Genomic DNA, 23406 nt, shown 5'->3' with positions numbered 1-23406 from the left:
GGGTTAATTTATGATAAGATTGTCTTTCATACTCGCACCTTTTATGGACTTCAAAAGAAAATGTACCAAAAATATCAGGATGAACATCGAACTCCCAATATTCGGAGCTTTATTAGTTTCACAGAGGGAAGAAATGCATACAAAAACCAAGAACAACATAGTTCCCCTCCAACAAAGCAAAACACAAAATCAGTCCACAATCTCACATCCTAATAATGCACCTAATTGACTCCCCCTTCAGCATGTACTCGAATGCCTTGTTGATCTCACCAAATGGCACCGAGTGTGTTATGAACTTCTCCAATTCCAGCTCCTTCACCAAACAAGCCAAACCACCCTCAGCAACAATCAAATAACTCTGTCATCTCTACAAACCTAAACAAACAGACATCTTACCTTCTTCAAGTACTTCTCCACCACCCCGGGAATGTCGGTTCGAGTCTTGTAGTTCCCAAAGAAAGTCCCCTTCAGCGTTCTCTCATTCAGGAAATTCATGGGATGAGTCTTGAACGCGTCGTCCTTGTTCGGCACCCCGACCAGCACCGCAACCCCCCAACCCTGTCAACCACACAACAAGTTCGTTTAATATTTCGGCTTCCTCAATGCAACACTCAGATTGAGATTCCTAAGGAGTTACATCATGGACACATTCGAACGCCGAGATCATTGCTTGAATGCTCCCGGTGCATTCGACACTCCGGTCGACTCCTCCATCGGTCATCCCGGCAATCACCTCCTGAACAGGCTTGCTATGATCCTTTGGATTCACAAACTCGTTGCAACCGAATTTCTTTGCTGCACTTGTTGGGAAAAATAACATCATAATCCATCCTAAACTATGAAAGGCCTTGTAATTTGATTTTACCTTCTTCAAATCGAGCTGGGTTCAGATCAACACCAATGATCCTGGATGCCCCCAAAATTCTTGCTCCTTCGGCAGCCTTCAATCCAGAGAAAATTCAGTGATTCGAAATAATGAAAATCAGAATCTGCAAGTAAACTTACTGCGAGCCCAACAGCTCCAAGTCCGAAAATTGCAACAGATGAGCCCTTTTTAGGCTTTGCAACATTCAAAGTGGCACCAAGTCCTAAATTTCAAACCTAATTGGGTTAATTCATGAATTCATGAATTCATGCTAGCGTAGTATTATAAAAACAGGGCATAAAGTTGTGGAAACCTGTGGATATTCCGCAGCTAAGAACACAAACTTTGTCGAGGGGGGCAGCTGGGTTGATCTTGGCGAGACAGCCGAAGTGAACAACGGTGTATTCGCTAAATGTGGAGGTTCCAACAAAGTGGTGAATGGGCTGTCCTTTTATGGAGAACCTTGACTTGCCATCACTTATCATAACACCACGGTCGGTGTTGATCCGAAGAAGATCGCACATGTTGCTCTCTTCCGATTTACAATGGAGACAATCCCCGCATTCCCCAGTGAACACAGGAAGAACGTGGTCTCCTGGTTGCAGATCCTTCACACCCTCCCCTACACTCTCCACAACTCTGATAACATAACACAACACAACACAACACATCTCAGAAACAGAACAACCTTAACAACACGAATCCCGAAACCGTCTCAAAATCATTCAAACATTTACCCTCCAGCTTCATGTCCAAAAATGCGAGGAAACAGGGGTGTTTGGCCCTGACAGAACACAAAAGAAGCCATTTTGAGAAGACCCACAGACTAAACAAACATGTTTGAAATTGTTTACCTTGGCCTCCCAGAAGTAGACATCAGTGTGGCAGAGGGCAGTAAAGAGAATCTTGACACGGACTTCATTAGCTTGAGGAGGGGCCACTTCCACTTCCTCGATCACCAGTGGCTTTCCGGCTTCCCATGCCACGGCAGCTGCACCAAATAATTATCATAGCTTCAAATCGGATCATGAAAAGGATAAAATTAAAGAGGTTTGAAGAATTGAAAATGGGGTTCGAACCTTTGCATTTGATGACTTGACCGGCAGTGGCCGACATAGCTTTGAGAAGATGAAAGATTCAGATGAGTGAGTATTTGATTAGAGGTTGTGTTTGTTGATGGAAATGGGGGATTTTATAGATTGAAAGAATGAATGGTAAAAGCAGTAGCGGTTGGCGCGGGGAGCAAAGCCGCTGGCGTGTCCAGTTATCCGACAGGGCGGGTTCGTAGTGGCGACGCGTGGTATTATTAATAAAGGTTTAGAAATGGTCAATGGGTTCACCGTCAAATACTCTTCAAGTATAAGTTGGAATAGAGATATTTCATCCACAATTGGGATAAGATTAACGGAAAGCATTGACGAGGATTGGGTTATCACCAAAACATTTTTCTACTTCTCATTCTTATACAAAATAATCATTTCAAAAACAAAACTTCCTCGTTTTTTCCATATAAATTATTAATTACTGTTAATTTATTCCTCTTATTAAAATATAAAATTAATGTAGGCATCAATAATTTGGTCCGATAATTGAGCGGTAACGAAAACATGGATATATTTCTCCTTCTCCGACCCCATTTATCTAATTGGGAGAAATTTCTTCCCACTCCCTCTCCAATTCCTTGTCTAAATGGGAAATCCCCACTTTGTTCGAGAAGAGTCCCTACAAGACTTTTACTCTATAGATTAAATGGACATCTTTACTCTATAATACTTCAATTTTTAAAAAATTGTGTACAGTAAAACCATGCAAATATAATTTTATTTAAATAAAATTTTGAAACAGTAAAAAATAATTATAGAATTAAAGTTGTAATTATCACTACAACATTATTATTTTTATAGGAATGATAAATTCAGATGGGCACCAACATGTTTTCAAGATTGGTGATGGGTAACATTAGAATCCAAAGTTGAAGAAGATGGTGGCACTTGGATTGTGCTAGAATTGCTTCCTTCATGCTTCCCATGCAAGCCAAACCCATGCCTATGCTCTTTCTTCTTTGCTATTTCGTCGATATGGACATCGTCCTCGATGGTCACCGTCACAGCCTGCCGCCCGTGGGCATCTTGTGCGACATCTTCATGGACCTTCCTGTGTCCATCAACACGGATGACCTCTGCAACTTCGTCTCGTGGACATGGTTTCTTGTTTCTCTTTTTGATGAAACAACAAAAGAATGCAGCTGCGACAAATGTGAAGAACAAAAGACATGAGCCTAAGGAAATGAAAACGATTACGATAACTGCGGTGTGACCGTTCGGGGACGGGGACGGGGGCGGGGGCGGAGGGATGCGACCGAGATTGGAAGTGTTTTGAGCGGCCATTTTGGTGTGTAAGTTGGTTGGTGAAAAGAGGTGCGTAGATTATGCGTATTTATAGAGTTTGATTGGTTGGTTTGTTTGGTTTGAGCGTTAGAATTGGAATGAAAGAATTGAAATGACTTGACTGTTATTCTAAGGATGGGTTTTTTTGGATTTCAAAACACTCCAACTCCCCCTATTTGCTTACAGTCTCTTACAAGCTTATTATTATTTTTTCTTTTTAATGCTAAGAATTTGCTGCTAATTGCTTTCCATTAATAAAATACTTAATTTAAACACATGAAATCTACTTATTTTGATGCACAAACAAGGACAATAATTTATGCTCTCAAATTACTTTAATAACACACCCATCATTATTACTATAAAAATGGATAAATCACTCGTTTTGGATTGGGCTATGGTCCAAACGTTAAAGATGAGTTTAATAGGTTGGATGAAAGTTCTACATTGACTAATTTAGGAAGTGATCGTGCTTTTATAATCAAAGAATATTCTCTCCATTGATATAAGATCTTTTAAAGAAGCCGAAAATAAAGTCATAAGCTAGAAGTTATTTTTATTAGATGGAGTTCAAATAAATAATAATTTTATGAATTAAATTTATTTATGATTTATTAAAATTAAAATGGGTTGAAACCAACTATTTGAATTATTATTAATTCTAAAAATATATTTTTGCTTATAGGATACAATTATATGCCATTCTTTTATTTTTATTTATTTAATTTCATTATTTTTTTAATGATTTATTCTTCCATAATACTTAAATAATTTAACAATTTGGAAGGTAATTTTTCATCCAGTAACAAATTTTAATTAAAAAGTTTGAAAATAAGTAAATATATATTTTATGAACTAACATTTTACTTTTATTAAAAAAATATTTGAATAATGACCGAACCACCTCAAGGTTCATCATCTAATAAGGATGGTTTATGTTGAAAAAATTTTCAACCTAAACAATTGGGTTGAGTTTAAAAAATGTCCTAGTTCGACTAAACTCATTCCATGAATGCCTCTAATCAAATTAAGAATATGCATGATTCAAAATATGAATTTTATACGCGTATTTGATACTCCTTAAATGTCACACAACCCAAATCTGCAACCCGTGACCCGGATGCCTGCAGCAACTGACTTGACAATCGGTGCCTCGACCTAACTTCAACTTGCACATGCATCAGCACCTTATTGCACCGCATCAAGTCTGTAGCAAAAAACTCCTTTGGCTTACACGGCTTGGTTGGCTCGGCTCAACTCTGCGGCTTAGAAATTAGTGTCTCGGCTCAGTAAAGGAGATAAATACTTATTTTGACCTTGGACTTGTATCGTGGCATTCCTCTAGCGATCGCAAGGTTTCTCTTGGAGTTTGCTCACTCTAGCTCTTTTCTTCAACCATGAAAATTAATGAGCGTGGGTTTATCATGAGTAAGATCCACTCTCAACTGTAGCGACGAAATCATCATCACCATCCATTCTCAACTGTAGCACCGAAATCATTGTCACCCCTTTTATTTTGTTAGTGAAAGAGTGAGTGTTTGAATAGTTGATAAGAAGATCATATTAGAAGAGCAAGAAGGCTCTATTAAGAAATCCACCTAAAAATATGGAGAATATCCGGTAACAAAGGAGTAAATCAAATCAAAACTATAAAGAGATTTAATCTGATACTAATGGATAGAAATCTAAACAAACATGTGATCTTTAACACTCTTCATTGTTTAGATGTTGTGAACTACAAGCTTTTTCCTGACCACTCATCTTACTCCAATTATCTTTCTGTTTAGATGTCGATCAACCAACTCCCAGGTTTTGTTTTTCTCGATCATTGAAAGCTCCTCCTTTGACAGGTGCATCATCAACCAAAACATCTTGTCATTCATCTTTAGACTCTTCTATTATGCAAGCTTCAAATGGTGTAGTTCTTCACAGCTTTTGTTGAAATTCGATTTTGCAAGTACACAACAGTGTTTGCTGCTTCTCCCCAAAAACGTTTCGGAAGATTCTTCTCATGAAGCATGCATCTTGTCATCTCCATTATGAATCTATTCCTCCTTTCACTAACGTCATTCTATTGAGAAGTGTATGGTGCTGTCAATTGATGTTCAATTCCAGCCTCTTCTCAAAACCTGTTAAAGGTTTCTGAGGTGTACTCCTTGTCATTATTTGATCTTATAGTATGAATTAAGCATGCACTATCATTCTCAACTCTAATATTTAATGATGGTGTTCGCTTTGGACCACAAAGATCAGTATGAACCAACTGCATATTTTCGAGGCTCTCCATGCCTGTTTAGGAAAGAGTTACCTATGTTGCTTCCCAAAATTACAAGCACAGCAAAGAGGCATGTCATCATCAATGTCAGCGAGTCCTTCTACCAGCTTCTTTGACTGCATCTGAAGCAAACATCGATGATGAAAGTGCTCAAGTCTTTTGTGCCAAATCCTAGTGGCACTAGCTTTGGACATAAAGGCCCTCTGCTCTTTGGATTTAGAGCAAAGTTTTTTCCCTTTTATTTTGACGTTGAACAAGTTTTTGCCACTAGCATCTCTGATCAAGCACTGACCAACACTTATAGCGATCAACACTTATTCTCAAACAACAATTTATTGCGTTTATCAAGGAACTGACCAACACTTAGAGTGAGTGATTGAATGGCTTAGAGTGAGTGATTGAATGGTTGATAAGAAGATCGTATTATAAAGAGCAAGAAGGCTCTATATATATACAGAAAATATATAAAGATATTAAAAAAACTACCTAAAAATATGCAGAAAATCGGGTAACAAACTGGTAAATCAAAATTAAATCAAATCAAAACTAATTATAGATTTAATCAACTGACAACAATCTAAACAAATACCTGATTTTAACATGTTTGAAGGGTGTTAGTCTGAATGATAATGTAGTTGGACCAGCATTTTTCTAGAGGCATGAGTATGACTTTGTGTTCGAGCAGGAAATCTATCTCTAGCATGACTTCGAAGTTAACCATCTTGGTAATCACAAAATCGGTTTGTTCAGTCTAAGTCCCCAGTTGGTTACCGCATTGACGCTTTCATCCTTCTTATGTATAGACGCTAGAGGATGTTCAATCACTTCGCTTCAGTCTTCGTCGTGAAGTTGTGAGTGGCTCCAAAGATATTAGTATCCTTAGCTACTCTATGATTAACTAAGGTTTCGACTTATATAAGACCCTATTCCACTAGCTCTTTTATCTCTCTCACTCTCTTCTAGAGATTAGATAAGCACTTTAGGGCCCCCGTGCAAGAGTTTTCAATACTTTCGACTAGCAGTATTTCGACTTCTAGTATTTCGACTTCTTCTATCTCATATTCAGCTTCTAAATTTGTTTCAAATTTTGCTTGGAAAGCATAGAGTGATGCATTTTGTGATATTCAGATTCTGTGGGCATCCTTAAATATGAAGCAAAACGAGGGCCCTTGACTATAGTTGTTCTGGTTGTGAGGTATCCGCCATAGAATTTTACCTCTCTATTGGAAGGATTTAGTGTTCGGTCCTCCAACTTCGAGTTTGTCACCTCCCCTGCCTTTAGGGGAGTTGGATATGTAATTCTCTACCTTCACTTGTCAAAGCTTGATTTCACCTTACATCGTGGGATTGGTCATTGCTAAGGTCAAACATTTGTTCGCGGATAGCATAGGGTGTAAAAAGGTTAAACTATTTTTTTATTTTTATTTATTTTTATTTTTTATTTTTATTATTATTATTATTATTTTATTTTATTTTATTATTATTATTTTTTTTTTTTGAGTTTGGTCTTTGCTCACCCTTCAGCCTTTTGACAAAATTGAATATTTTGTATTTATCTGACATTTGACGAATATTCAACATAAGCCTATAAAACTGCTTAACGTAGTCTTAGATATTCCTAATATGTCGTAGCTCCCTTAACTTACTCCTTGCTATTATCTCAACATTCTCTTGAAGAAATGTGAGAGGAATTCTTTGTTTTAAGCTCTCTCAAGTGTCTATGGTATATCAACTATCTTGAATGTCCATGTATTTGGATCTCCATAACAACTTTGCATAGTTGACTAGATGCATTATTGCCTGTGTGACCTTTGTCTCTTTTGTCGTAGTATTTGTGGCTCGAAAATATTATTTGAGGTCAAAGATAAAGTTTTCTAAATCCCTAGCATCTTGAACCCCACAAAAGGGCAAGCCCCTCGACCTTCACCTTATTATATTGGACCGCATCCCCCAGTTGGGGTTTGGTTCCCTACTAGTGTCATGGTGAGGGTTAGCTTGGCACTCAAATCTGCCACTACAGCTCTATCCACCTCAAGGACTGCTCTTATGTCCTAGTACATTTCATAAACCATTTGAATGATATTTTCTGGAATTATTTAGGTTTGTGCTAGTCGAGCTATCCTCACACTTGAAGTCAATAGCTGTTGTGACCTTGTCTTCTAGCGTCTTGACCCTCAACATTAGTTCATAGATAGGAATTTCCTCAAAGTGGCTTGCCATTTCTTCGATCTTGTCGGCTTTATTACAATCTCATTCATACGAGATTACTAGAATCTCATTTTGTTATGAACTTAACTTAGATAGAGCAATCAATCTTCAATCTTTACTAGTCCGATCAAATTCAAGGAGTCAATTTAGCTCTGATACCAACTATTGCAATTGCATTCCGTCAAATTCATAAAGCTTTATGCGATACTTACTCTCCCTCTTGAGTAAGGCAGCCAATACCTAAATAATTTGGAAATCAATTTATAAGAAAACAATGTTATAGGCCGAAAGTAATTAAGCAACAACTCATATTTGTGTAGTAATTAAGCAACAACCTCATATTTGTGTAGTAATTAAGCAACAACCTCAAATTCGATTCCAATCCTTTTTCCTCTTTCTTTTCTTCAAAACCTTTTTCTTTCTTTCTTTTTCCTTTTCTTTCCTTTTCTCTCTTTTCCCCCCAAATTATCACATGTTTCGTATCAATTTATATGAATTTGATTTAAGGCTTTTAGTGATGAGTGTTGTAAGATTTGTATTATGTATGTAATCACATGTTATTGATAATAAATTAAAGGGAAGATATGCTTATTATGACAATTAAATTTGTGATGAAAGTAATTGAATGGAACATAAAGAAAGAAATTTGAATTAATAATACATTACTCAACGAACTGTAATTACATCCACAACACTCAAATGTACAACCAAACTTGAAATTATAGAAACAACAAAACAGAAGAAAAACAGTTTGTTACCAGAAGACGATAAAAGAGAACAAAGAAGATGTTTTATTTTGGTTATTTGTTTGGTTTTTGAAGGAGGAACACAAAGGGGTTTGGAAACATATCAATGCTCCATTCGGATGATGCATCGAATTGACTGTCCTTGTAGCATGTAATGGAATGCCTTGTTGATCTCAGAAAAGGGGACAGAGTTAGTAATGAACTTCTCCAATTCCAACTCCTGCCATAATTAATACATATTCGAAGCTATTAATGAATGAGATGCGAATATGGTTGCCTCAGTTAATATATATATATATATGAATCGTATGTACCTTCTTCAAGTACTGCTCCACCACATTTGGAATGTCGGAACGGGTCTTGTAGTTCCCAAAGAACGTTCCCTTCAGGGTCTTCTCGTTCAAGAAATTCATTGGATGTGTTTTGAAGGAATCATCTTTGTTTGGTACCCCAACAAGCACAGCAACGCCCCACCCCTGATCACATATCATATCATATCATCCACTAATTAATATTAAAACACATACCTGTCTAACAAATAACTGAAACTATAATCATTAATTACATCATGAACACATTCAAACGCAGAGATCATTGCTTGGACGCTTCCTGTACATTCAACGCTTCGATCCACGCCTCCATTGGTCATCTCCGCAATCACCTGTGTTCATTTTTTCAAATCAAATTAATTGGTTACTGCCCTAAAATTGATTAACCCTAAACCCTAACCTGCTGGACTGGCCTCTCCTACGCTCTCCACAACTCTGATATGATATGATATGGGGTTCGAACCCTTGCATTTGATGACTTGACCGGCGGTATTGGACATGACTTTCAAGAATCAGATGTTGTTTTGGTTTGTATTTTGATGGATGAATGTTTAGAGTTGGAAGGGTGTATTTTATAGTGGGTATTAGGAAAAGCATTGATTAGGAGTATAAATATAATTGGGCAGTCGTCCTTGTGGGCGATGAATACCGTATGTGGTTTTGTTGTCTGCGTTTGGCTTCTTTTGGCATTTAAAAAACCAACAGAAAAGTAGAGACACAAAAATGGCAACTTGGACAAGAGAAACACCCAATAAACAACTTGGAGGTGGATGCGTTGACCTTCTGAAACCTCCCATGCGTTGACCTTGGACTGGAAATGCTATATTCACAGTGCCAAAGAAAACCGTTAATTATTTTCAATCTCTCTGTGGGCTATGTGGTTTTGTCAGGTTCCTTGGGTTCTTGATGACGCTTTGGGATTTGACAAAGGGTGGGAAAATAGTTAGAAATATGGCAACTTGGTGGTTAGGGACGTTGAAGATTATGTATTTGTTTAAATTCATTTAAGTTAGTATCTTATTTGATTTAGTTTTTTATTTTAAGTTACTATCTTATTAATATAATATAGAGCCTTCTTTCTCTCCATAATATAATATTCTCATCAACCATTCAATCACCCATTCTTTCACTAACCAGTCTTTGATGGAGACAATTATCAAATGTGGGCAGTTCGTATGGAGACTTACCTAGAGGCTTTGGATCTTTGGGAAGCAATAGAAGAGGATTACGAGGTCCCTCTGCTTCCAGCAAATCCTACTATACCACAAATCAAAGTACAAAAGGAAAAGAAGACAAGAAAATCAAAGGAAAAAGCTTGCCTATTTGCCGTTAATAATCTTCATGCGAATAATGTCCCTCAAAATAGCAAAGGAAATCTGGGATTATCTCAAGGTTGAATATGAAGAAGATGAGAGGATTCGTGGAATGGAAGTCCTTAATTTGATTAAGGATTTCAAGTTGCAGAAGATGAAGGAGTCGGAGTCGGTGAAAGAGTACTCTGACAGACTTCTCAACATTGCCAACAAGGTGAGATTGCTTGGTTCTGTGTTAAATGATTCCAGGATCGTTGAAAAGCTGTTAGTCACTATTCCAAAGAAGTTTGAAGCTACCATTACTACTCTAGAGAAAACCAAAGACTTGTCAAAGATTTCTCTTACAGAGCTCTTGAATGTTTTACAAGCACAAGAGCAAATGAGGTCTATGAGGCAAGAAGGGGTGATTGAAGGTGCCTTACCGGTTAAGCATCAAGACGATAGCAGGTATAAAAACAAGAAAATTTTCAAAATTCAATCGTCGAATGGAGAATCATCTGCCAATTATCAAAAGACAAAAGGAGGAGGTTTCAAAAAATCCTATCCACCTTGCCACCATATTGAGAAGAAAGGTCATCCACCATACAAGTGTTGGAGAAGACCTGATGCCAAATGCTCCAAATGCAATCAACTTGGACATGAAGCTGTGATCTGCAAAGTCAAAGGACAGGTGAAAGAAGTAGAGGCACAGGTAATTGATCAAGAAGAAGAAGATCAATTGTTTGTGGTCACTTGTTTCTCAGGCAAAGAATCAAGCGAGAGCTGGTTGATTGGCAGTGGGTGCACAAACCATATAACATATGACAAAGAGTTTTTTGAGAAATTAAGAGACACTGAAGTCAAGAGAGTGAGAATTGGCAATGGTGAACACTTGGAAGTCAAAGGAAAAGGCACAGTACCTATAACAAGTTATGAAGGTACAAAATTTATTCCAGATACCTAAAATTGATCAAAATCTTTAAGTGTTGGTCAGTTACTTGATAAAGGTTGGTCGGTTACTTGATAAAGGCTGTAAAGTGTTGTCTGAGAATAAGCAGTGTTTTATCAAAGATCCTAATGACAAAGACTTGTTCAATCTCAAAATGACAGAAAAAAGCTTTGCTCTAAATCTGATGGAGAAAGAGCCGATGGCCTTTATATCCAGAGCTAGTGCCACTGAGATTTGGCACAAAAGACTTGGGCACTTTCATTAATGAGGTTTGCTTCAGATGTAGTCAAAGAAGCTGGTAGAAAGACTCGCTGACATTGATGATGACATACCTCCTTGCCGTACTTGTAATTTTGGGAAGCAACATAGGCAACCCTTTCCTAAACAGGAATGGAGAGCCTCGAAAAAACTGCAGCTAGTTCATACTGATCTTTGTGGTCAAAGAAGCTGGTAGAAGGACTCGCTGACATTGATGATGACATACCTCCTTGCCATACTTGTAATTTTGGGAAGGAACATAGGCAACCCTTTCCTAAACAGGCATGGAGAGCCTCGAAAAAACTGCAGCTAGTTCATACTGATCTTTGTGGTCAAAGAAGTTGGTAGAAGGACTCACTTACATTGATGATGACCTACCTCCTTACCGTACTTGTAATTTTGGGAAGCAACATAGGCAACCCTTTCCTAAACATGCATGGAGAGCCTCGAAAAAACTGCAACTGGTTCATACTGATCTTTGTGGTCCTTAGAGAATGCCATCATTAAATGAAGTTGCAAGTGTACTTTGGAAATTCAAAGTCAGAGTTGAGAATGAAAGTGCATGCTTGATTCAAACTATATGATCAGATTATGGTAAGGAGTACACTTCAAAAACTTTTAACAGGTATTGTGAAGAGGCTGGAATTGAACATCAATTGACAACACCATACACTCCTCAACAGAATGACGTCAGTGAAAGGAGGAATAGATTCATAATGGAGATGACGAGATGCATGCTTCATGAGAAGGATCTTCCAAAACATTTTTGGGGAAAAGCAGCAAACATTGTTGTGTGCTTGCAAAATCGAATTTCAACAAAAGGGGTGAAGGACCTGACACCATTTGAAGTTTGGTATGGTTACAAACCTTCTTTAAAGTTCCTTAGAATATTTGGATGTCTTTGCTTCACTTATATTCTACCGGTCAAGCATGATAAGCTTGACAAAAAGGCAGAAGCTGACATCTTTGTTCGGTGTAGCACTATATTCAAAGCTTACAGAGTTTTTAAACCACATTAGTCGTGTTATTGTGAGCTGAGATGTTCATTTTGCTGGAAATGAGCAATGGAATTGGGAAGAACTGACGAAGGTAAATAAGATTTCTAATGCACCAAACAATTTAATCTTTGCTAGCATGTTAGAAGAGTCGGAAGATAAACGACAAGAAGAGTCTGAAGATGAACGAGAAGATGTTTTGGTTGATGATGCACCTGTCAGAGGAGGACCTTTCGGTGATCGAGAAAAACAAAACTTGGGAGTTGGTTGATCGACATCTAAACAGAAAGATAATTGGAGTAAGAAGGGTGTTAAAAAAAAAGTTGGGAGTTCACAACATCTCAACAATGAAGAGTGTTAAAGATCACATATTTGTTTAGATTGCTATCACTTAGTATCTGATTAAATCTCCATTAGAAGTTGATTTAGTTTTGATTTGATTTAGTTTTTGATTTGTTCAAACCACATTTTTGCAAATTTTTAGGTAGATTTTCAAAATATATTTTTGTATTATCTATATATATATAGAGCATTCTTGCTCTTCATAATATTATCTCCTCATCAACCATTCAGTCACTCATTCTTTCACGAACATAGGACAAACGTGAAGAAGAGGAAATTCAGATTGGGGACTACAAAACCTTGATTGTTCCCTTTTTGCTGTTTTATATTATATTATTGTCACGACCAGAGTTTCGAAGCTTCAAATTTTAGATAAGACAAAATTAAAAATAAATAAAAATAAAATAAAAGATGAAAAATCCATAAAATTTAAATCTAAATAAAGTCAACAACACCAAAAATAAATAAAAGTTAAATCCAATTATAGGGTATTATTTAAAATATTACAAATGGGGAAACAAGTTTGTGATACAATTATAAAATAAAATACAATGACTATAAAATTAAAAAAAAAAAAAAAATTACACTCCAGAATACTTCCTTTGAAAAGGAGAAAATGTGTGAGTGTAAAAATATACTTAGTAAGCAACCTACTTATAGACTTTCACCATATCCTTAACCTAGGAGATATCCACGGGATTTTCTTTGGGCTCTAGAAAGTTCAACCTAAAATGACCTTGACCATTTCTACACATGATAGTGGCACTAAACATAGAATAACCTCAACACACTACCCTATCTGAAAAATTTGAGTCAAGCTCGAAGCATTGAATTGTACGGAAGGGAATAGGTAGTGGTCTTGGCTACGGTGATACCATTCACTATGCGAGTAAACATAGTAAACTATCTTGCTCTTTCCTGAATGTTGTGGTCGTAAACTAGGTGTTGTAGGGCATTTTGATGGTTTATAACTTGGAATTTTTGTTTCCATGACTTCCTAACTTGCTCTTAGAGCTAATTGTGTTCTGGGAACATTAAAGTCTAATTCTTTGATCAAACAGTGATCGGCTTATTGAAAACATCCTGATTTCATCATCGTGAAACCTTTAAGGTCATAATGTTGACTTAGATGATCTATTCATGTTTATATAGGGATTTAAATCTATTAATCACCTAAATCTTAGTTCATTAACTTAAATTAGAGTTCCTCACATAGCAAAAAAAACTTCTTGTATAGCAAGACGTATTGAATTATGCATATATAAGTTATATCAAGTAACCATGCTTGCAGCTTATATATGCATAACTTAGTACGTCATGCTAACGTGATTGTGTGCCACTTACCTCACCCTTAAGTAAGTTAGCAAACTAGAATTTGGGTTTTCGTTGGCACAGACGATGTATACTTAAACCTCATGTTTTTATTTCACAAAAATTATTTTTGAAAAAAATATTGTAGACTATAATTTAGATTGTCGTTTGGCACAAGCGACATATGCTTGAGCCTTGGGTCTCGTTCCTCAAAATACATTTTAGAATCACGGGTAAAGAAACTTTTAGAAAGTATTTGAAATCGGTTTGTAAGAAAGCAATGTTATAGGCTAAAATAAATAGTATCAACCATAGCTTTGATAACATATAACATGAATTTAGCCTTGACATGATTTTGGCTTTGATAGGTGTACACATATAGCTTTGGAACATCAACCATATAGTTTTGACAGGTGTAGACATAATTTTGGCAAACAGTCGTACACCCTTGTATTGACAGAACATGAATAGTAAAGGCTTAACTAATGTGAAAACAAGTAAAAAGGTTTGGAACATGCATGCGGTCATAGGCAACACACCTTGTACAAGCATGATCGAGGCATTCGATTGTGACCATAGGCAACACGTCTTGGACAAGAATGATCATGACATCCTCCCCTACTCAATTGGTTGACGTCTCAGTCAACCGACTTATCATGAACTTAGTGATGTAGGATGAGGCTGACTTTAAAACTCTTGATGCATTTCCAATTGATCCTAACATTAAGGAGTCTCTTTCAATCTTCCAGGAACTGTTGAAAATTACTTCTTTGCTCGTTGACTCGAATACCCAACCACTAACCCAATATCCAAACCCTCTATCCACGACCCAAATACCAAGCCTCAGCACAACGCAACCAAAACCAGCACCAAGATCCACAACTCGCGACTTAGATCTACAACTGAGACCCACTTCCAACCCGAGACCCATGCATTTAAATTCTTGCAAATGTTGTGTGTGATCGTTTAAGTTATAAAGTATTTGTACTCATTATCACTAAAGTCATGAAATGTGTATACGCTCAAGACCTAGAGAGTATGAAAGCTCGGTTAATCGTGTACATGAAATTGATATCATAGAGTTAGGAGGTAAAAACAATGTTTTACCCCCAAACAAAAAATAATGTAAAACATAGGGTTTCAATTGTGGTGGGAATTAAAAGAGGAGATTGTAGGAAGAAAATAAGTGAAGATAATTTGATTCCAAATATCGGGAAGGCCAGGAAGACACCAATGACCACAATCTTGCATGCCTGGATTGTCTCCCCAATTCCCCACATGAGCGTCGCTTCTATACGATCCCATCGCCGTTAAATGCATCACTCTCACCGGAACCCTCTTCATCCTCTTCCTCAAAACTTCAATTATTATGTCTGACTTTTCACTCTTCTCTCTTCCGTTCGTCTCCTTCAATGGCTCCCGACTCACATCGCATTGGTTCGGCCCTCTGCATGCACCATTAATCTATTAGGAGTCATACTCTTAACTTAATCATGTCAATAAAGAAGGTATGAGCCTCGAAAGTGCAGTAAAAAGTGACCAAGTGTCGAATAAAAGGTGTACTTTGTTCGAGGACTCCAAAAAAGGAGTTGAGCCTCGATTAAAGAGAGGTTATTTGAGGGCTCCTTAGGCCTCAGAAGAGGCTCTATATGGTACTTTTGTTTCATGTTGACTAATTTATGAAATTATCGTGGGCTTATAAATAAGAAATACATCTCAATTGGAACGAGGCCAATAATAAGATCAACGTTACCTCCAATGAGTAGACTCAATAGTGCGGAAGAAAACGGCTGTCCTATTCGGGTTGATATTAGCCTCAGCCCAATCAGCCCACGTATTCAACGCCATCTTATACCCATCAATCACAGACATTCCCATCACCAATGAGTCCCCTATTTGAAAAAAGCACCTCCTGTCCATCCATATGATCAAGTATGATAATATAGTAAACTATAATTCAGTATGACATATCCTTAACACTTACATCTCGTTGAAAAGTCGATTTTCAGTCCACCAACCACCAGTGTTGAAAACCAAAACATCTGAATCAACCCATTGGTCACGGATATCGTCCACTTCGTCCAATCTAACCGTCATCCTCACATTGTTCGGTGCACCCGCCGGCACTTTATAATCCTTCTTCATTAAAAACACGGACCTATAAAAATCCACGCTGATATTATGGTCCCTAAACCTCACTCCCAAATGCCGAATTGTCTTAGTGATATTACTCCCATTGATTTCATAAACGCTCTCCTTATTCTCCACTCCTTCCATCAGCATACAAACCCACGACTCCCATTGTGTACGGCTGAGTGAGTCGCCGACAATCACTACCCGTTTTCCTCTCAGCATCTCCAGCGCTTTCCCAGCCTCGAACCTTGGAATGTCGCATTGCTTTGGCTTCCACCGCCAGTTGATGTACGCCGTGTCCTTACGCCCGTTTTCCAAGCAGCTGAACCCTCGCTCCGCGAAGGGGCAGTCGGTGGAGTTGTAGATTGGGTAGGTGGAGGAGTTGTCCTCTACCCATTGGCCGTCGAAGACGTTGCAGTGTGGTGGGACCGTGGGGGTGAGGTGGAGGATTTTGTGGATGTTGGGGAAGAGGAGTGTGTAGGTAGAGGCGATGGCGATGAGGAAGGTGAGGAAGCAAGGGAGGATCCATACTTGGTTGAAGCAATGGAGGGTTGTTCTTGATTTGGCATTGTTGAAGCTTGGAAGAGTTGAGTAGGAGCTTTGCTTGTTCACCACCATTGTTGTACTCTGAATTATGGGTTATGAATTATGGGTTAAGCAGAGGAGATGGAGAATGGGAGTTTAAAGAAACAATATGGAAACCGTTGATTTGTTGTTACATTTCAATTCTTTTCTGTATTGAATTAGGAGATTAAGTTTTGGAGTTTTTGAAATGGGAGAAACTTCAAATTTAAACTGATTTATTGTGTATTAATTACAATAAATACTTAATCTCTATGTAAGTTAATTAGCAACATTAAGAGATTATAGTTTATCATATATAGTTGATCAATATCTAAATCCCGTATTTTATTTTGTAACCCCTTAAGTCTCATCACTATATCTAGACACTATAACTCTAAATCGTCTTATTGGGTTAATGCTTACTCCTTAACACCCTAGGACATTATCCAAGTCTTGCTTACTTAGAATTGTTAGCATTAACTTTAGGTCACGTTCGAAAGCTTGTCTACTGGTGTAGATACAATTAACGTGTTTTCTAGAGGCTCTAATCCTATTGATCATGTTCATCAAGTCTTTCTATCCTGCAAGAATGCATAAAACTAAATTCTAACATCATAAATACTAAACAGTTAATGACTAGCATGTCAGATTATTGGGAGTGAGTCTCACGTTAGTTAATTTAGTAGAAGATCATGGATTTATAAGTGAAGAATACTATCTTTATTGGTATGAGGCCTTTTGATGAAGCCTAAAGCAAAGCTACGAGAGCTTATGCTCAAAGTGGAAAATATCATATCATTGTGGAGATCCATGATTCCTAACATAGCAGAGTACTTGTCACAACAACGTCGGGCTCTTTAGCATTCTAGGCCATCATGTTGTGAAGTCTCCTAACCTCCCATGTTCATGTTGTGAAGTCTCCTAACCTCCCATGTTGTGGAGTCTCCTAACCTCCTCGGTCTTGTCCTGCTAGCTGGTTAATCTCTTAGGTCATCATAATGCATAAAATAATATTGACATATTTTTTTAATTTAAGTTTTACTACCAAACAAAATTTAGAAACCATGAAAACATAGAATTCAGTTTTTACCAAGGTGATTAAGTTTATGGCCTAGAGTCTAGATAAGCCCAAACACCTACGGTCGGTGACCAGCGCCACGACTCGTGACCCGTGACCTGTACCACGACTCATGACCCGTGACCTGTGCCTCGACTCGCAACCCGCACCTCGACCCCAAAATGCCTGCACACACATTGGCCCTCTATTGCGCCAAGTGGCACACTTGTAGCATGCATCCCTCGACTCAGTCGTTTTAAATGACTCGACTCGGCTCTGCGGCTCAAAGCACGCTCATTCGACTCCTAAGTGAGTTAAGAACTCCTGCTTGAGTGACTCGTTAATTAAGAAGATTAATATTTCACACAATGATCATATGTGACTCAATCTTAATCTTGAGTGAGTTAAGAACTCGTACCTGTGAGGACTTGTTATTCGATTTGCATGAGTATGAATGACTCTTGTAGTCAATTCAATATACCTACCACTTTAGGGACCGGACCAAATAGAGAACTAGAAATCACTTAGATGAAATTCACTCCACTTTCTAGATTTGACCACACAAGATGTTGAAACATAATAAGAAGTAATTCACTCCTTTCCACGTAAATGAGTGGTTCTTTTAAAGGTTAATTTAGAGATTTGATCCATGGAGCCCACTATTTCAATTGTCGGAGATGGACTTGATTTATAATTGAACTATAAACAAATTATTCTATATAAAATGAATAATGAATATAATTTGTCTTATAAAACAGACTTATAAAGGACGGACATGTTTGATAAATTAATTTGACATTATTGATGCTTATAATTTGTAGGGGCTCAATTAAGGTTAAAATTAATATTTAATACATTAAATATATTAAATAAAAAATAGATATATTTTGAAATGTTTAAATTAATAATTAATATATTAAATAAATAAAAGAAAAATATATTTAATTGAAGGTTCACAATTACTGGTATTTTTTTTGCTCAGCAACTTATCTGAAAAATCACTCACAAAAAAAAAAATATTAAAAATGATTTATCATTAACCACTTTTTACAAAACTTATAATAAAAGTAAATTTTGCTAAATTATAATTTAGAAGTATCAAACACTTTATTGAATCTTTGTTCTCCACACGGCATTGTTCTAATAATAATAAAAAATAATTTAAAATTTCACACAACTTTACTTACAATCTTGGTGGCGATGAACTACGGATCTAATCCTCAATTTCAAATGATACCCCATTTTCCTTTCCCAGGTCGTAAGTAGTATGATCAACAACCTACCAGGAGAAAGAGAAGTTAGATGAAGTAATATTAAATTGTAATAGGTATTAAATGAACCATGGCATTCTAGAATAAGATGATTTCGAACTTCAACAAATGGACATAAACATTATTTCAACCTAATATGATCCCTTAGAAATTCTCTATTTCGTATTATCGGCATCTCACGATATCAGCTTCATTTTAATGAAAAACAAATAGTTGTTCTAAAATAATTTTGGTGGTTTAGAGTTAAAAATTCAAGTTTTAAATCACACCCCATAATCAGAATATATTACAAAAAATCATATTGAGAATTTAACATTACCGGGCATCGCGGTTTTAAGTTACGAAGAGTAAAAGAGAATATAAGAAAAAGGAATAGAAAAAATGGAAAAGAAAAGGAAAAGTACTAGCATAGTCATCTTTTTCTTCTCACGACTTTTTTCACGACTTTTTCACGAAACCACCAGCCTAGACTACCACAGTTACCAATACTTATCTAATGTGATAAAGTCCAATTCAATAATGGTATGATATTTTAGAAAAATGATTTAAGTTTTCATCCCAATACTTTTACTATAAATACTCCTCCACCCTACCAAGGTTTTCATCCCAAGAAATTCCAATTCCAAGCACAACAGAATGTATGAGTTTCTACAAGGTGTTCTAGATTGGTGTTAATAAAGAGCATGAGTGTTTCCCATAAAGAGTTGTGTTCAACAATTTGGTAACAGAGGAAGGTTGGTGTAAGTTATCTGTTCTCTTAGAATTCTAAATGTGCTCTGTGGTTGCGGCTCTGTTTGATTTTTCAGATCAAAAACAATTTCTTGATATAATTAGTGAATCATTTCTTTGTGTCATGAGTTGTCTGTGACTCTACAAGTTTTGTGTCAAAAGAGTTTTTTTTAGTATTATTGAGGCATACCCAACACGATGGGTGATTTCCAAATTGTTAGAGGAATCAAGAAACTCAACAACAGCAACTACAACACATGGACAACATGCATGATGTTCCATTTACAAGGACATGACCTTTGAAAGGTCGTTTGTGGGAGAAAAACTACGCTGCCAGAAGATGATTCTAATGGCGTCTTGTGCAAATGGAGAATCAAAGCGGACAAGACAATGTATGCCTTGAAGACCACAATCGGAGAAGAAATGTCAGAGCACCTGATGTGGCGCGACATGTCTGACATGGGAATATAGAATCAGTCAGGCAACGAACTCCCTTATCATCTATATTCAAGAAAATAATCTCCCTTAATGATCAGGTTGAGCATTGAGTGAGTTATTCCCAAAGAAAATTGGCCAACAGAGCAAAAGGTGAACACATTTAGATGTGAAATTTATGAAAACTGATATGAGATGTAAATTTCGACTTCCTGACATTGCAGCAATTACGAGTGTTAGTAAGACCTTGGTCGACCAAGGGAAGAACCAGAATGGTAACCACACCATAGGAGGGGTTGAAGGATAAGCAGATAGCTTGCCACTCATAGGGGCATTGATGACGATAGCAAGGAAGCCTTCTTACTAAACCACAAAGTGTTAAAAAGGAGAGAAGTCAGAATGAACCTCAAGAAAACACCTAAGGAGGGCATTGCATGAGTAGATACGAGCTCGAACGGTGTTTCAGAGAGATTTCTGATAGAAAAGCTAAACTGTCATGTAGGCACAACATTCAAATGGTTACGAACGCCTCATGTGGCGAGAAGAGTTGAACCTAAACACTGACTCACTGGTTCAAGCCATCTGTGATATCTATGTTAGAGATACAGTGGCGCTATTACATGAAGTTAGAAAAATGAAGAAAGTAGTTCCTACCAGGGGGGGTAAGATATTTGTCTAACAAACTTATGTTGACAAAAATAGCGGCCAAGGGTCGTCGCTATTAGGCTACAATTGTTGCATGTACAGTTAGTAGCACGAATTCACTAACATCAGGCATGATACGAAAGCGACATCCCAGAAGTTGACATACCACGATAGACCCTGTGTAATAACGAGATGGACGAGATTGAGAATCTACTACTGCTGGTATATGCAATAAGGACATTGATACGAGAATATGCTCAACTCTAGAATTTTAGAGACCTTCATAAGAGCCACATATCTTAAAACCCGACATAAGGGTCTGCTACTTCAAAGCCTGTTACAAAGGCCGGATAAACTAGAGTAGAGCTTGCCATAGAGCCTAATAATTATATACTCCTATACCAGAAGTGTATAGAATTGTAAGCACAAGTCTTATAGGGCAAGAATAGACTAGAGCCTAGTCAATGGCTAAGGATTATAGTTGAGCACAAAGCCTAAGGATATGTTATGAAGTATACGTTGACGAGAGCCTACAAGTAGGTTGCTTATTGAGTATTTTTATACTCATTCCATATTATTCTATATATTTTTTTTTTTTTTTCAAATGGGAATGTTGATAGCAGGAGCGTGCTGAGCCATGCAACTCCAGGACTATCCTTTAGATTGAATCATCTTCCTTGTTGTCATTTTATTATTATTTGAAATGTTGTTTCTTGAAACTTATATACTTTTTGTAAGTCGTTTTGACTTGACGCACCTTTAAATTACTTTTATCGATTTGAATGCATATTTGAATTTCAAATTCCATGTGTATTCCACTTTACAAAAAGAAAATTTTACCACCCTTTACTTTGAGTGTACATGGCAACTTGTGATTCAAGGCATCGAAAATTAGGCCATTATAATAACAATTTTTTTCTTGCCTCTTGAGTTTGAGTTTATTGTGATAGTCTATTGCAATTCCAACCTACCGCTGAAGAATGATTTTGGAATACTGTGAATGTAAAAGATTTCCAAAATCTAATACGTATCTTTGAGAGGATGACAAAGACATAGGAATGACAAAAAAAAGTTCCCCAAGACTAATAGTTGAAATGGACATAGGAAAGACAAAAGATTCGCTACGTCTTGTATATAGTTGAAAGGTTGGCATGAACATAGGAAATATAAGAGATTTCTGAAATCAAGTATCTATCCTTGAAAGGTTGACATGGACGTGGGAAAGACAGAAAGATTCCCTAATACATTTAAAAGGTGAATTGGACAGGAATTCTAACTTCTAATGTGTATGTTTTCATTGGTTAGCTATCAAATGTATATGTTAATTGTTTGGATGGCAACTTCCTCCACCTAGTTTCAGAAACTACAAGAGGGAAAATAAAATAAAGAAGTTTTGCTTTCTCATATTCTACCTTTTCCCTTTAAGATAAAAAATCTGGGTTGAATCTTCAGAATTAATTCAACAAAACAGTTTGTTCAGTTCACTTTACGAATTCAACACTGCAATAGAAAAAGAAAAGGCAAAAAGAAAAGGCAAAAAGAAAAGGGCAGAATCATAGAAAGAAAGAGAGAGAACTCACATTGGTATTAGTCAATTCCAAGTTGTAGAAATCCCTGGCGCTTTCTCTAAACAGAGGACCAGCATGCCATGTCCCTTTATTCAGCTTCACAAACTTGGCCCCTGAAATTTTGAACACCTTAATTTCATCAACACAAGGCGGCAGAAACAGATGGCCACTCTTAGATCTCAAAACCGATTCGCTCTTATCAATTCCAGTTTTATGTTCATCGTCCACAATTGACGGCTTCGCAACCGCAAGATACCAAGGCTGCCGATCCACCGATCCAAGGCACTGCGTTACTCTCGCATGATGCGTAATCATCGAGAAATTGAAAGGCCGATTCTCGATATGGAGAATGTAAAACCTGTTCGCTCAGATCAGAGCTATCTAATTCAGAACCCTAGAATCGAGATTTTGCAAAGCAATTCGGGGGAATCGTGACGGAAGAGGATTTAAAGGGATTTTGTTGGTGATTTACCTAGGTGTTCCATTGCTGAGGTCTAATTGAGCGTCATCAGGTCCAAATCCAAGGCCGTCGTCTGTAGGCTCGATGACTTGGCCATACTCCGCGAAGCTCTCTGGCGTGGCTTCCATGGCCTTCAGCTTCATCCTCGGTTTCAATTTTCCTTTTTTTTTTTTTCTGTTCGGTTGAAGAAATCGTATTTCCAGTTTATGTGTGGCCCGACTTTATACCCATTTCCAATGTCAGATTATCACATTTAAATTAGGTGGACACATTTTAGATCGATAATAAGTAGGTGGACAGCATTTTCCCAAAATCAATCAAATTTGCAAGCATAAGATGTTAAATTAAAACTTTAAGTTGCCAAAAGTTGAATGAACTAATACCTTCCCAATAAAATTTGTTTATATTCACATTTTTCCTTTTTTTTTTTTATTTATTTGAATTACCAGTTTCATGTACGTTATTCAGTTTTTTATTTCATCCGTTAATTATGTAATTGGTTTGTTCGTCGAACTTGTTATTTTTCTACTTGGGCATGAGTGAGACATGTTGAGGATGGTTGGGAGTAAGTCCTACATTAGCTAATT

General features: G+C 37.1%; 5 protein-coding genes across 7 annotated transcripts; all 5 read right to left on the bottom strand.

Moving 5' to 3' along the window:
- Positions 1-61: 61 nt before the first annotated feature.
- On the bottom strand, positions 62-9422 carry LOC111480592 (alcohol dehydrogenase 1). Of its 3 annotated transcripts, XM_023125719.1 has the most exons (10): positions 9288-9422; positions 1945-1960; positions 1720-1856; positions 1603-1649; positions 1179-1504; positions 1006-1088; positions 866-941; positions 638-795; positions 397-558; positions 62-313 (listed from the first exon to the last, which is right to left on the bottom strand). In XM_023125719.1, the coding sequence occupies exons 1-10, from the start codon at positions 9405-9407 to the stop codon at positions 203-205; spliced, it is 1236 nt and encodes a 411-aa protein (XP_022981487.1). In that variant the 5' UTR covers positions 9408-9422; the 3' UTR covers positions 62-202. The 3 variants fall into 3 exon arrangements, with proteins under 3 accessions (XP_022981487.1, XP_022981489.1, XP_022981488.1); XM_023125721.1 differs by lacking the exon at positions 1945-1960 and having other exon boundaries at positions 9274-9366; XM_023125720.1 differs by lacking the exon at positions 9288-9422 and having other exon boundaries at positions 1945-2065.
- LOC111480702 lies at positions 2663-3268 on the bottom strand. The gene has a single exon (XM_023125877.1). It carries the CDS (start codon positions 3250-3252, stop codon positions 2803-2805), a length of 450 nt encoding a protein of 149 aa, XP_022981645.1. The 5' UTR covers positions 3253-3268; the 3' UTR covers positions 2663-2802.
- On the bottom strand, positions 8554-9225 carry LOC111481319 (alcohol dehydrogenase 1-like; the record flags this gene model as incomplete). The annotated part of the gene is made up of 4 exons (XM_023126760.1): positions 8554-8701; positions 8796-8957; positions 9047-9142; positions 9211-9225. Coding segments are annotated over 4 exons (390 nt in total), but the record flags the coding sequence as incomplete, so codon positions are not given.
- A 5675-nt stretch (positions 9423-15097) lies between the features above and the next one.
- On the bottom strand, positions 15098-16708 carry LOC111480757 (protein trichome berefringence-like 7). Its single transcript, XM_023125921.1, has 3 exons — positions 15942-16708; positions 15711-15869; positions 15098-15404 (listed from the first exon to the last, which is right to left on the bottom strand). Exons 1-3 carry the CDS (start codon positions 16706-16708, stop codon positions 15098-15100), a joined length of 1233 nt encoding a protein of 410 aa, XP_022981689.1.
- A 2062-nt stretch (positions 16709-18770) lies between these two features.
- On the bottom strand, positions 18771-23077 carry LOC111480690. Its single transcript, XM_023125856.1, has 4 exons — positions 23006-23077; positions 22832-22974; positions 22372-22717; positions 18771-18990 (listed from the first exon to the last, which is right to left on the bottom strand). Exons 2-4 carry the CDS (start codon positions 22960-22962, stop codon positions 18925-18927), a joined length of 543 nt encoding a protein of 180 aa, XP_022981624.1. The 5' UTR covers positions 22963-22974; positions 23006-23077; the 3' UTR covers positions 18771-18924.
- Between the last annotated feature and the right edge of the window lie 329 nt (positions 23078-23406).

Source organism: Cucurbita maxima, unplaced genomic scaffold, assembly GCF_002738345.1.
Source record: "Cucurbita maxima cultivar Rimu unplaced genomic scaffold, Cmax_1.0 Cma_Scf00006, whole genome shotgun sequence".
NCBI lineage: Eukaryota > Viridiplantae > Streptophyta > Magnoliopsida > Cucurbitales > Cucurbitaceae > Cucurbita > Cucurbita maxima.
Note: the sequence above shows the minus strand (reverse complement) of the source record. Positions and strands in the feature narration are given on the sequence as shown.